The sequence below is a fragment of the Oryzias latipes genome, chromosome 1 (genome assembly GCF_053564925.1).
Source record: "Oryzias latipes strain Hd-rR chromosome 1, Olatipes_Hd-rR_3.1".
NCBI lineage: Eukaryota > Metazoa > Chordata > Actinopteri > Beloniformes > Adrianichthyidae > Oryzias > Oryzias latipes.
In genome coordinates, this window is record NC_136237.1 from 40,369,830 (window position 1) to 40,383,138 (window position 13,309).

General features: G+C 40.4%; 1 protein-coding gene across 1 annotated transcript in view; it reads right to left on the minus strand.

Annotated features, from left to right (window-relative positions):
- Positions 1 to 13,309, minus strand: part of LOC101169088 (protein jagged-1a) — a 44,143-nt gene that overhangs the window by 10,555 nt on the left and 20,279 nt on the right. The window contains exons 9-18 of the mRNA XM_004065601.5: positions 13,118 to 13,231; positions 9,537 to 9,650; positions 8,226 to 8,272; positions 5,592 to 5,765; positions 4,573 to 4,723; positions 3,702 to 3,866; positions 3,417 to 3,530; positions 3,221 to 3,334; positions 2,343 to 2,456; positions 2,156 to 2,272 (exon numbers count right to left, since the gene is read on the minus strand). Of these exons, the coding sequence (XP_004065649.1) occupies positions 2,156 to 2,272; positions 2,343 to 2,456; positions 3,221 to 3,334; positions 3,417 to 3,530; positions 3,702 to 3,866; positions 4,573 to 4,723; positions 5,592 to 5,765; positions 8,226 to 8,272; positions 9,537 to 9,650; positions 13,118 to 13,231 (1,224 nt within the window). The remainder of the gene's footprint in view (positions 1 to 2,155; positions 2,273 to 2,342; positions 2,457 to 3,220; positions 3,335 to 3,416; positions 3,531 to 3,701; positions 3,867 to 4,572; positions 4,724 to 5,591; positions 5,766 to 8,225; positions 8,273 to 9,536; positions 9,651 to 13,117; positions 13,232 to 13,309) is intronic.

The following is a 13,309-nucleotide window of genomic DNA, read 5'->3' on the forward strand; positions in this document are numbered from 1 at the left end:
AAATCCTGCACCTGGATCTCACCCACTTCACCCTTACGTGTTGCATAAATCAGCGTTTTTCAACCTTTTTTTGAGCCACGGCACACTTTAAACTTGACAAAAATCAAGCGGCACACCGGCATCCAAAAATTTTAAAAAAAAGGAGAAACTCTATAGTCTGTATTGATCTACAATGATAATTACTACTGATAATTGTGGCAGAAAAAGCTGGAAGTTGCAGCTGTTTTTTCTAAAAGATGTAATAAAAGTTAAGTTAAAAGATTTAAAAACTGTTTGATGTGTTCGTTGTGGTTTCAAGATGTTTAACAACGAAGACTCATTGTGCGCTGAGACACTGTCACTTTAACCCAATGCATCATGGGAGATGTAGTGATGGCAGACAGACTTGCTTCTCTGAGCTTCATTGTTTTGTTCACTTGTTCCACGGTCCGACACCGGATTCTGTGGAAAGCTACACCGCTAAAGGCGAGCTTTAGCTGGTATTTTTGTTAGAACTGAAAGGTTTTATGAGCAGAATCAGAACAAGAAAGTGAAGACTTTAACCACTTCTAATTGGTCAGACTGATGACTTATGATTAAGCCTCCAAGAATGATTGGTGGAGACAGTTAAAGGGGCGGGACTTTTCAGAAAACAATTAAAGCTGCAGCTAAATCGCGGTACCATCATTCTTACCAAAGTGTCTTTAATAGAATCAAAAAAACACAAAGAAAAAAGTATTTTACCATCTTTCATATTCCTAACTACTCAGTGTTTGGATGAACACAGAGCTGATATCCTGGAGATGGGAAATGTTTTTACCGTAAATTCCGGACTATATAGCGCACCCGATTACAAGCCGCACCCACCCATTTTGATGTGTTTAACTAGTTTTGTACATACACAAGCCACATCAGAGTACAAGCCGCATGTATTAAGCAGCATGATCATCCTGACAAATCACGTCCTGACTCCTAGGATAAGTGTGACTCAGTAGCACACTGTGGAAGGGGTCAGCCTTGCCTAATGCTCATGTACTTGAGTACACCCACATCTGCCAAACAGCATGGACCTCTATTCTGTTCACAAGTACCTCAGTTTTTTTTTTTACTTATTGACAATCTAGGTATCATACATAAAATTACAAACAGTAACCATGTAATCAACATTACATCCCTCAGTTATGATGAGGAAATTTACATCCGCGATCCCCCATTTCCCATGAGTCTTAGGGGCTAAAGGCGGGGCCAATGCCCGGCTCGCCATACTGTTGTACGTGTTTAAGAATGAGCAAGTAGCAGCAGTGCATGGAGGGGTGAAAAGGAACAGCTCTCCTTCCGCTTGTGTCGCGGCAGCGTTATGGGAATAACAGGGCTGGTTAAAAACACACACCAGTAAAATAAAGCAGCGGCGACTGAAAAGCGCGCGCCTTAGCGCGGCGCGCACGTCAGAAGTTTCCTTCCAAAACAAACACTGTTGCTCCGCCGACGCCTCTGCGCTCCTCGCCAAGCGTGCTCCTTGTCTCCCCTTCCTATCCGAAAATCTCACACGGCGGCTGTGAGCTTTTTAATGCAAAATGGCATAATGGCACCAAAGAATTCTGGGATGCGGCCGGGCATGCATGTTTCGTTTTGTTGAACCATGACTGAAGTGTCTAAGACCTGAAGTGAGGTCCATGCTGTTTGGCTGCTTAGTTTGTTGTAAAACAGATGACTTGTGCTTGGTGTTAGATAGAGAATTCAAACCATTCACCGAGTCCGAAAGTACGAACACGGCGGCCGCCAATTAAATCCATAAATTAGCCGCGTCACTGAATAAGCCGCAGGGCTGTAAGCACAGGAAAAAAGTAGCGGCTTATAGTCCGGAAATTACGGTAGATCAGTTAATGAGGGCAATTTCCCACGGCACACCTGACCATCTCCCACGGCACACTGGTTGAAAACACTGGCTTGTTCCCTTATGTTTGCTACGACCTGTTACACTCGCCGCATGACGTAGAAATAATTGTACGTTAACATTTTCTCTCTACAGGCTCGCCTAGAACCTTGAAATTTTGTGCAGTCCACCAGGTTTGACAATTTCTTTTTTCCTGCAGACAGTCCATATCCACCTGTAAGAGCAGTTGTGACTAAAGCTAAAGTAAGGAGCCATGTTTGCAAAAGGAGGAAAGTCACTCACTCTGGGTGCAGGTGGGGCCCTCCAATCCCTCCCTGCAGATGCAGCGGAAAGAGTCTCCATCAACCACACAGGTCCCTCCGTTCTCACAGGGGTTTGGCAGACAGCTGCTGTTCTTCGCTGGAGGTGCAAACTCACCGTTAGCCCACCGGAAAAAAAAAAACTTCAAAAAGTTTTGTCACAAACTCACCAATGTTGCAGGTGGACCCCTCCCAGCCTGCTGGGCATAAACACTTGAAGGCATCACCTTCATCATAGCAGGTTCCTCCGTTGTTGCAGGTCACATCGTCGCACTGACTCTCTCCTGGAGGCAAGAAACGGCATCAATGAGCCAAATCTAACATTGATGTTTACAGAAAAGAGCAATGTCTGCAAACCAAGGAGCAACACTATGACTTTCTGTTTGAGGCGTAAATGAGAGAAATGGAGATAAATCGGTTAATCTGCAGACAGCTAGATGGGTTATAAGCCAGTCCAGCTTTATTCACAAACAGCTTGGGCACTTAGTTACTGCAATCTTAGGAAAGCGCTTTCCAGGGATTCTGTGTTTGAGTCCCGGTGAACGCGGAAGGGTTGGGTCACGCCCAAATCGCCGGATGATTTTCTATGGCGACCCCCAAAGAAATGAGCCAAAAGAAGAAGAAAACAGTCCATCCTGAATTCCATAGCCTTGTTTGTGTCTCCAGTTAAAAATGTACTGTGACTGCTTTTGAGGTCATTTTTAATAAAGCTCATTTTATAATGTATTTAAGATTGGAATTTTCATCAAATGAGGCTTTTTGATTGACAGGTGACTGTTAATTTCTCATCTTCCAAAATAACTCAGTTTGTCTGTCTGAGAAAAGTGAATAAAATGTGTAGTGAAGAGTTTTACAGCCTCAAAACATTGAGAACATTGGAATCAATAGAGATGACGTCTTTGAGGATTTCGCCTTTGCCGAGTTATTTTTGTCAACATAACTCTGCAAAAGGACCAGACAGTGATGCCAGCCATCACTCCACTCAGAGGTCAGCTAACGATGGTACATTAATAACAATTACAAAACAAACAAACACAAAGTACCGTACTTGAGCTGCAGGTCTTTCCCTTCCAGCCGTCGCCGCATTTGCAGTAGAAGTCGTTGGTGAGGTCTTGACAGACGCCGCGGTTCTGACAGGGGGCGGAGCTGCAGTCATCGATGTCTAAAAGACGGCGAGTCAGAAGCATGAAAGCACTGCGAGAGGCCGCCACGAGCAGAAGAAGCAGACAAAGAGGAGGACTTACTGTTCTCACAGGTGGGTCCCTCCCAGCCTTTGGGACAGATGCACCGATATCGACTGACTTCGTCTATACATGTTCCTCCGTTCAGACAGGGGGCGATCTCACAGTCGTTTATGTCTACGATTCAGAAGAAGATAAAAGAATAGAAAGACAGTTTTGCCTCCAGTTTAGGCAATATTTAAGAGAAAAGGAAATGACAGCCACCTTTAGATCACAAACAATGAAACTCAAAGGATCAAAAATGGGGTAAAAGTGTGAATATAAATAAAATACATCAAGAACACTCACTCTCATGGCAATAGGTCCCAGAAAAGCCTTCTTCACACCTGCAGCTAAACTGTCCATTGGCGTGGCTTTGACACTGGCCGTGAGGGCGGCACACGCTGGAGGTGATCAAACGTACTCCAGACGGCGTGCTGTTTGACGCCACCGCCACCGTGCAGCTGTCAATCACTAAGAAAAGAGGAAGGTTTAAAAAATAAATTAAAAAATAAAAGTTTGTGAAAGTTTTACATCTGTGAGGTTGATCCAAACCATTGACTGTATATGAGAAGTGGACCGAGTGAGTGTGACGTCACACACAGAAAGTGTGTTTACTTCTGGCTCCAATGAAATGAAGTCAATTCAGTCGCCATTTTTTCTGGGATATGGCCGCCGGCATGTTGGAGCTGAATGTTGTCACTAAGCAGTGATTGGTGCGAGGCGGTCTGAGTCGACATTTCTTTGGCAACCGCTCTCACCAATCAGGAGTGAGCTTTTTGGAAGGCCACACCCCTACCTCTAGAAAGCGGGCCACACAAAATCGGTAAAAAAGGTATCAGAACAAGAGTGGTTGTTCTGTCAAACAGAATGAGTAACAGCTGTTTATTTCTCTATAGAAGTCTATGGATCTTTGGTTTCTTGGAACCAGCGGCTACTTCCTGTTCAGCAGGGGGGAGGAGCCACTCAGTCCAGTTCTCTTATACAGTCAGGTCACTCCTGTCATGGGCTAGAGTCCAGATTTATTGAAAAAAATAAAAACTAGCAGTTATTTTAATCCAAAGTCAGTGATCCAGACCTAACAGGATTTTTCACACCCAGCAGCAGAATCTCTCTTTAAAACAGATTGTGATCATTTTGATTGGAAATACATTTCTTGTGACTGAACTAAATTGTGAACCTTTGCAGGACGCTGTGAGGCAGTGGTCCCTCAGGCGCGAGCAGTTCTTGCCCTCGTAGTCTTCGGGACATTCACAGATGTAATCGTCCACAGAGTTGAAACACTGACCCCCATTCAGACACGGGCTGTCCAGGCAGAAATCGATATCCAGCTGCAGAGCCAGACAAGAGCATTGCTGTGAGCGTGAAAGAGGATCCCCATCATAACTCTGCTGTCAGTCATCTTTACATCTTAACTTATAGTTCAGCCGAGACAAGTTCTGACACACCTTTAGATCCTGACTATAACACGGAGTAAAGTTACAGCCATGAAAATGATGTGACCTCGGTCTGAACGTATAGAAGCTCTATGTCTATTTAGTGTTTACAGAATCATTTTTATGCTTAAGCAATCCCTAGTTTTTCATTCTGAAACTGTTTGAAGTTCAAGAAACATGTATGTGTACAATGTCAGAGTTTCCTTTAAATTCTTCATGTTTGTTTAAATACAGCGTTTTGTCAGCAAGAACTTCCTGATGCTGCTTAAAAATCAGCACAACTGCCCAGAAATGAAAGAAAACATTGAGATTTGTATGAGATAATCTTAGACTGAATTATAAAAAACCAGGTAGGACATATGAAAAAAACTAAATAGAAAGTTTGAAAACAGTTTTAAACTTAATGTTGTAAACCTAGAAAAGAAAATTGTAAATTTGAAATGTGCATTAAAAAAAACAAACGTTTATTGTCAACAGCAGCTGTTTATATTCTCTCTCCCTCTTTGCCTTTAGTCATTTTACCTTCAGAGTTGAGCCTAATTTTGGACAGTTGAGATAATTTAAGCTCCCGAGGCAAAATTAGCATCGGGTGATAGAGGTAATAATGTTTTCTTTTTCAAATTTACAATCTGTTTTTTCGTTGACCTTAGGTTGATCCTGCTTTGATCTCATACTTTTGCGTCTCGACAGAGATCCACTTTGTGTAATTTCTTTTTCTTATGTGTTGTTTTTTGACAATAACATTTGGGGGGGGGCAGTTCACCTGACAGCGCCGTCCGGAGAAACCAGGCGGACAGAGGCAGTGAAAATCATTGACTCTGTCATGGCAGCTGCCGCCGTTAAGGCACGGCCCGCTGGCGCAGTCGTCCAAATCCCTCTCACAGTGCTCCCCTCCAAAACCAGGAGCGCACTCACATTTGTAACCGTTCACCAAATCCTGGCCGGCAAAAGCACAATAAACACAAAGACGTCATTTTCACACCTGAGACGTGTGGATGAAAGCATTTGCATTTTAACGGATTTTTTCTCATTTTTCCAGGTTGTGCTATAAAATGAAATCCTAACAATTTTAAAGACCGTAGAGTAGCTCGATTGTTGGTCCTCATCTATCCAGGCTCCTTTAGAAGTGGGGTTGCGATGTTTCTGCATGTTAACATTAAACTCTCTTGTCTAACTCAACAGTTCAAGGACAAAAAAACAACTGAATTAGGCCACCCAACCTGTAAAATAAAACACGGCCTGCCAAGTAGTCAAATGAGTGAAACCGTCCAAACCCCTGTATGCAAATTACAGCCTGGTTCCAGTAAATTCCATGAATAAACCACCAACCTTCCTGACGTGTATTATTTTCACCTTTTTCCTTATTTATCTGGTAACAGATGAAACATGTCTGAATTATTGGTTTGAAAACAATAACAATAATTCAGTATTATAGAAAATGTTATCCATCAAAATAGCACACGGAAAATGTTCTATTGCATGAGTTCCTATTTAAAATTGTCTTGTAAATGTCACTTTCTATATTTTAGCATCTTTAAAGTTTGAATTTCCCTTTTTCTTGATAAAAAACTAGTCTTTGGGTTAGTGATCAATATTGACATATGAGGTGTGATGTACAAACAAAAAACAACTACCGTATTTTCCGGACTATAGGTCGGCCTTTTTTTCATAGTTTGGCAAGGGGTGCGACTTATACTCCGCAGCGACTTATATTAGAACTAAATTGAAATAAATACATTGTTAACCCTCCTGTTATGTTCATTTGTGAGGAACAGAGATGATGTTCCTGGGTCAATTTGATGTATGAGGTATGTTAAGTGTTAAGAGGATGTTAAGTGACTCAGAGAATCAGCAAACTTTTTTTTACAGTAAGATCTTGAAGGCTAACAACATAATATTCTATTTTCCAATGATTTCATAGATTCAGAAATGCAATCAAAATGACAACTGTTTCTACAAATACAGGATGAAAACAGAGTATTAGTTAGCCAATGATGCTTCATGAAAGGAATAAATAAATAAGTTTGATGAGATAAACATTCTGCTATGATTGTGTCATATGAGTTTGTGCAAGTTATTATATCTTTGTCTCAGATTTTGTCAAATATATTTCCAGTCAAAATGCGACTTCTAGTCCAGTGCGACTTAGCTGTGTTTTTTTCTACTTTATAATGCATTTTTGGGCTGGTGCGACTTATACTCCGGAGCGACTTATAGTCCGGAAAATACGGTAATACATTATTTCTATTTAACTGCACCAGTTTTACTTGAATACAAGTCAACATGACATAAATTACACAGAAATTTATCTCAAAAGGAGACAAGCAAGAACTATATGTCGAACTTCTGCCGCTCTACAGAAACTATGTCCTAGAAAAACAATTAATTTAGCCTAAAAACGGCATAATCACAATGGAAAGACCACTAGGAACAATTTGAAAATAGATCAAAAGACTGTAAAGTTTTAACATTTTTGTGTTTCACTTTTTGATTAAATCAACATATTTTTTAAAATTGTTTTTATGCTGATTTCAAATAACCCAGACCAGCGTCTAATAAGTACGCAACATTCAAAAAGAGAAGAGTGTTAGGACATAAAATACAGCGATTTTTAAAATTGCTTTGGACAGGCTGTGAACCAGATATTTAAAAAGTATCTGTACTTTCATTTTACTAAGCAGTAATAATAATGAAAACATGATCTTAGATGTTACAAATTCTTTGTTAATATTGCCAAACATGTTTATTTTAAAGTCCTCTCAAATCATAGAATGACAACTTTCTTCTGCATTTTTCACTGTAATTTAGATATTTTCATCATTTTAAGGAGGGTTGGGTTGCGCTACTAAATCTTAAAACGATTTCAATAAGTTTAACTTGCAACAGAAATGATTATTAAATATTAAACATGCATGGCACGTTTTCTGATATCATGAAACTGTGACGACATGCCTCCTCATTTCTCCAAACTAAGAGGACTCTGTCTACAGAAAAGATCATTATAAGATGAAACGCAAAAACAAAAACTTGTTTAAATGTACATAAGGTCTGTTCAACATAAAGTTATGAATGTGTTGTTACTCCGTAAAGTTCTCCTTCATTGATAAAATTCATTTTGAGGCGGGGACCGACCAACCGAGCAGCTCAAGAACACTCCAAACAGAACAGAACTGAACACAATGAGACGATGAAAGGAATCATAACAGGAAAACACATTCATTGCCTTTTGGAAAGAATGAGGGCGAACTGTTTATGCTCTGCTGGGAAACGAAAACTTCCAAGAAATCTGACCCACAGTTGTCATCGACACTCAGCCCCACACGCATGCCTCAGCTTTGCACAGCTGCAGGCGTAGAATAAGCTAAAAAAATAAAATAAAATAGGAACCGACACTCACCTTGCATGTGGCTCCATTCTGGCACTGACCATGGCAGTCATTGATATCTGCGGACATAATTTTTTTCCTTTTTTAGAGGCTTACAATCAGAGATGGAGGCCAAAAACAACACTAAATGTGTGCAAACTGTACTGAACCATTTATAACCATTCGTATTATTTTAAAACACCCATTTCTGAGATCCCCTATGTCATTATCATGATCCAAACATTCCTTATAAACCCTTTTTTTTATTTTGGTTCATGTTTTCTGCCCTGTAGTTCATCATGATTCCACCAGGGGCAGTAGAAGAGCTTTTACTGCTCATTTCAAAATGGTTGCTTCCATTAAACACTTTTTGCAGAAAAGCTTTTGCCAATTTTCAAAACTTTATGGTGAGAATAACTCATCTCTTGTTATTAAATCAAACTTTATTTGTAGAGCATTTTTCTGACAAAAGTAGCTCATAAGTCATTCATTTTTTAAATCACTACTTAAGTTGACTATTTATCCCACAATGGGGAAATTTGGTCTCTGCATTGGACCCAGGGGAGCGGTGAGCTGCAGACGAGCCGCGTTCGGGAACCATTTTGGTGGATTTAACCCCCCAATCCAACCCCTTAATCAATATATCAATATCAAGCAGGGAGGCATTAAAATCTTTGGCATGACTCAGCCTTGATTTGAACCCACAACCTTCCGGTTACAGGGCGGACACTCTAACCTAACTCTAATCATATTTGAGACAGTGGGTATATCAGACACTTTTTTCAAGAATATTCATGTCAATATTTTTTGCATATTAAACCAACATTGTTGTGAGGAAATCACCTAACGTATGCTAACTGATGCCATCTATGTCTACAACAAAATAATAATTCCAAAAATTTGAATTTTCTTTTAATTATTTAATGTAATGACCTTTGTGATGTATAACTTTGATATACGGAGCACATTTTGCGTTAATAATTACGTAATTAACACACAAATTACCAATGAATTGCATATAAAAGGCGCAATAATCATGTGCGGTTCATGTTCTATGTTGATTTGTGCGTTCTTTGCGTGGTTTATTCGTACTTTTGCCGTGGTTTTAACGTCGTTCATTCGTGATTCATCTGTAAAAATTTCACGTAAAGAACCACAACTCTTCTCACTTTTTCCACATATTATCCTGTGTGACCAATTTGAGACTTTAATGCCGTGTTGGGTCTGACGTTTAGCAAATGAAACCCTTTAAAAACATTTTCCTGACTAACATTTCTTCTGTGCATAAACTGAATGCTGTGGCTCTAACTGCTTCATCCACAGCTTTCTTTTGTTTTTCCTCACTGATGCTGCAGCTCTGGCCTCTCCAACCGGGAAGACACTGGCAGAAGTACCCTCCAATCAGATTTCGGCATGATTTGGCGTTGACACAGGGGTTGTCATCACACTCATTGGCATCTGAAAATTTAAAACAAAAAGTAACAATATTGATAACATTAAGCTTGGAACAGCTGCAGGATGGAACGTAACGTAGTATTTAATGAAATATTAATCTCAAAGCGCTGAGTTAGACACAGACGGGATTCATTTCTGAGGAAGCATACTTTGCTGGAAATACTTTTTTCTGTTAGTAAATATTTATTCTATGCAAAGTGGAACTTGTTTTGTGTTTCCTTTTTGTGGACAAAGAACTGAAGAAAGCAGAGATGTGAGAATATTTTTTGAAAGCAAATAAAGAGGGAAAGAAATCATTTTATTGTCTAAATACCTGTGTATATTTAGACAATAACTCTCTCAAAATGGCTGCTGGGAGAACTGCCTTGAACCTCTGCCCAGACATTTGTGATCCAGCTGCTCCTGGAACCAGTTAGTTTTCTTCTATCTTGCAATCATTTTGTCCTCATCTATGCCAGGACACAGACGATTTTTATTTTTTATTAAAGTTTTGTTTTTACACCTTAAACAACCTACAAAAAGGACCAGACCCACTGCTGCAGGTCAAAACAGATGCTCTCAAAATGCTCCTTGACTCACGGTGAGAACTGACGTGTCATTAGATGCATGTCAAATTCCCAGAGGAAAGGTTTTCTCATTTTGTTTTCCAGGTTTAACTTACATTTATTTTCTTGATTGTACTATTTTGGCCACAACATTGCTGCTCGACACCCTATAAGTATTTAGTGTCCCCCAATTGCTGTCAATTAATTAGCTTACACCGTCCCCAGCAACTTTATTATGGAAAGAAAAAGGGCTTTACCTCCATCAACCTCTACTGGTGTTACTGGAGGTTGATGTGATGCACAAATCCTACTTTCTCATAAAGCAGCAGGTGCTGAAGAGGCCCACCCTCTCATTCAGTGGTCTTCAACGTCTTTTCAGGTCACAGGCAATATTAATATATCAATAATATTTTCACAGACCGGTATGTACGAGGTTGAACTGTGCCCGATTTCTTTTTTACCTCCAGCTTCCCCTTAACTTTTGTGGCCAACGTTTATCATCCTCTGAGAAATATCTGCAGGTGGTTTGCATTTTTTTTTTTTGCACACTAGATTTCATGTAGGAACCATTGAAATGTCATACAGGGCGTGTCCAAATTCAACGGCCGCGGCCTTCCCGGGCGACGTTGGCCGGATGTTAACAGCTCTGAATTTGGACGAGTCCAGCCTTTAGATCTTTCCAGCCTTTAGATCAGCAAATTTCCTGTTGCCTAGCAACCGTGAGTGCCGAACAGACAGGAACAGTGAACCAGGCATGGAGCTGGCCTATTTGATCCAACGTTTAATCTTGGAGGTGTAATTATATAAAGCTGTGATTATCTCCAACTCTGGGTCCCGCTTCACAGTCCACTATGTTATCAGAAAATCTCCGGGTTCTGCTGCAATGCATCTTGGGATATGGACAGCATAGAAGGATACACCAGACCAATCCTTGAAATCAGGAAAAAAGAAGGCTGTGTTGGTTGGCCGCGCATTTGAAGGAATCGTAGAATTCGGACAGCACTTTTCGCGGCGCCGTGACGTAGGCAGCCTTCAAACGCAGCCCAGGAAGAACGCAGCCCTCCAATATGGACACACCTCTAGATTTCCCTAAACCCATAACCGTCAAAGCGGAAGCTAAAAAAAAAAATCAGATGCCAGCTTTAGCCTCATCTGAACTTTAATATTTCTATTTTATTTTGAAGTCGAAGGCTCTTCTTCTGCTTCTTTGCTGGATCTTTTCTGCACGAAGGAAAAATGTAGGTTGTGTTTTTTTTCCCTTTCTCTGCAGTCCAGTACCAACTGTCCCATGAACCGGTACAGGTCTGCAGGTTGGGGACCACTGCTCTAAAGACAAACTGCAGGTGCCCCTCCCAGCTACAGTAGAGCAGCAAATATCCACCCCCATAAATTGGTTTTAACCCTTCCATTGACGTGTTCTCCCTACCATGACAAAGGTGGATAGAGGTGGAAAGATTTCATGTAATCCATGGACACCAGTGAAGATCACAAATCATTGAAGAAAAAAGGTTCAGCGCACTGTCTAGTGGGTCTAGATGACCCAACTCCCAATGTTAAAGTGCCTAAGATAGCACAAGGGTTAACCATCTATTTGCCCTCAAAAAAGGCTAGCTGGTTGTTTGTTCCAGGACGGGGCTTTCAATCTTTAAAATGTTTATCCTGAAAAACAGCAGTCAAAGGGACTCGTCACTCCTACCCTCAACCTTCCAGTGCAGTCAAAGACACAAATAAGTATATAAATAGCATTTTAAAAGGTTTATAAAACCTAAGTGTGCTCACGATTTTGTGACATACCTCCAAAGACGTCTGCACATAAAGTAGCTTATTTGTCACCAGCAGAAAGAACAAAAGAAGCGACTCCAAACAATTGAATTATGCCCAGTGGCTCTGAAATCCTGTGATAATATCAGCTGGATGAGCTTTGAACTACAGCTTTTTAAGACCACCTGTTAAAAATGCAGCTTTGGAGAACTTCAAGTTCAAAATCAGCTCCATGATCTTTTTATGGGATTCTTGTTTTGGGCTTCCCAGCACTTCAACTAATACTACATAGGAGTAAAGACTTCACTTTCAGGCAGAGGTTTCCTCTTCAAACATTAGAAAACTTTACGTTATTTGAAAAAAAAAATAGAAAACATTTAACGAACCGTGACATTTAAAAAGTTAGCGAATGAATAAAATAAACAAGGCAACCGATTAAAAGATGAGACCGATTCCTTTCTAGATTTTCCCTGAAGGTAAAATGTCATCAGCGTAGCTAAAGGTTGTTTCTAATATTATCTTCTGAAAGCAGAGACTGAAAACTCAGTTAGAAGTGGAAATCAGGAGTCAGAGACGAGGCTTACAAACCAGGTTAAGCAGCCGAACTGAGGCTGGAAATCATGTGGTTGGAGGCAAATTAACAGTGCAAGGAGAAAATTCAAAACCCACAAACTCCGACCAATACAGAAATAAATTCTCAGCTGCGCAGCAGCAGCCAGGCCAACCATCTCGGTAAATGATCATGACAGATTTGGACGTTGTTTATGACCGACATCAGCACAATCTTCACCCCAGTTAGACCACAATTAAAATAATCGGTCATAAATTGATCAGTTGTTCTGGTGTTGGACGTTTTCTCTGACAAACTGCTTTGCTTTGCTGAAAATCGTAGAAAAATGAAAACAGTATATTCCTCGTTATGTCAGGAATTTGATATCTCATGATAATGACATCTACTGTTAGGAGATGCCATCACAAGAAACCGGGATTTAAAAAAAAAAAAAACAACGTAGGCTATTCACGGCTTTCGTAAGGAACAACATTGACTTTTGAAAAGTGAAAATTTACATCAAAGGATAAAGGAATTTCACAACTTTCCATGTGAAAAGAAAAAATCCTGAAAAATGTAATTATTTTATGTTAGAAAAACAAGTGACGGCTGACCAATGAGGCAGGTTTTTCCGGTCCACTGAGGGGGGCAGATGCACCTGAAGCCACTGACCAGGTCCTGGCAGGTTCCTCCATGACTGCAGGGGTTCTCCAGGCACTCGTCCACATCTGACAGAAAAACAAACTCAGGTTATTTAAAAACCCACTCCGATCATCTTTAGATCTGTTGGCAGAGCATTCCCAGTT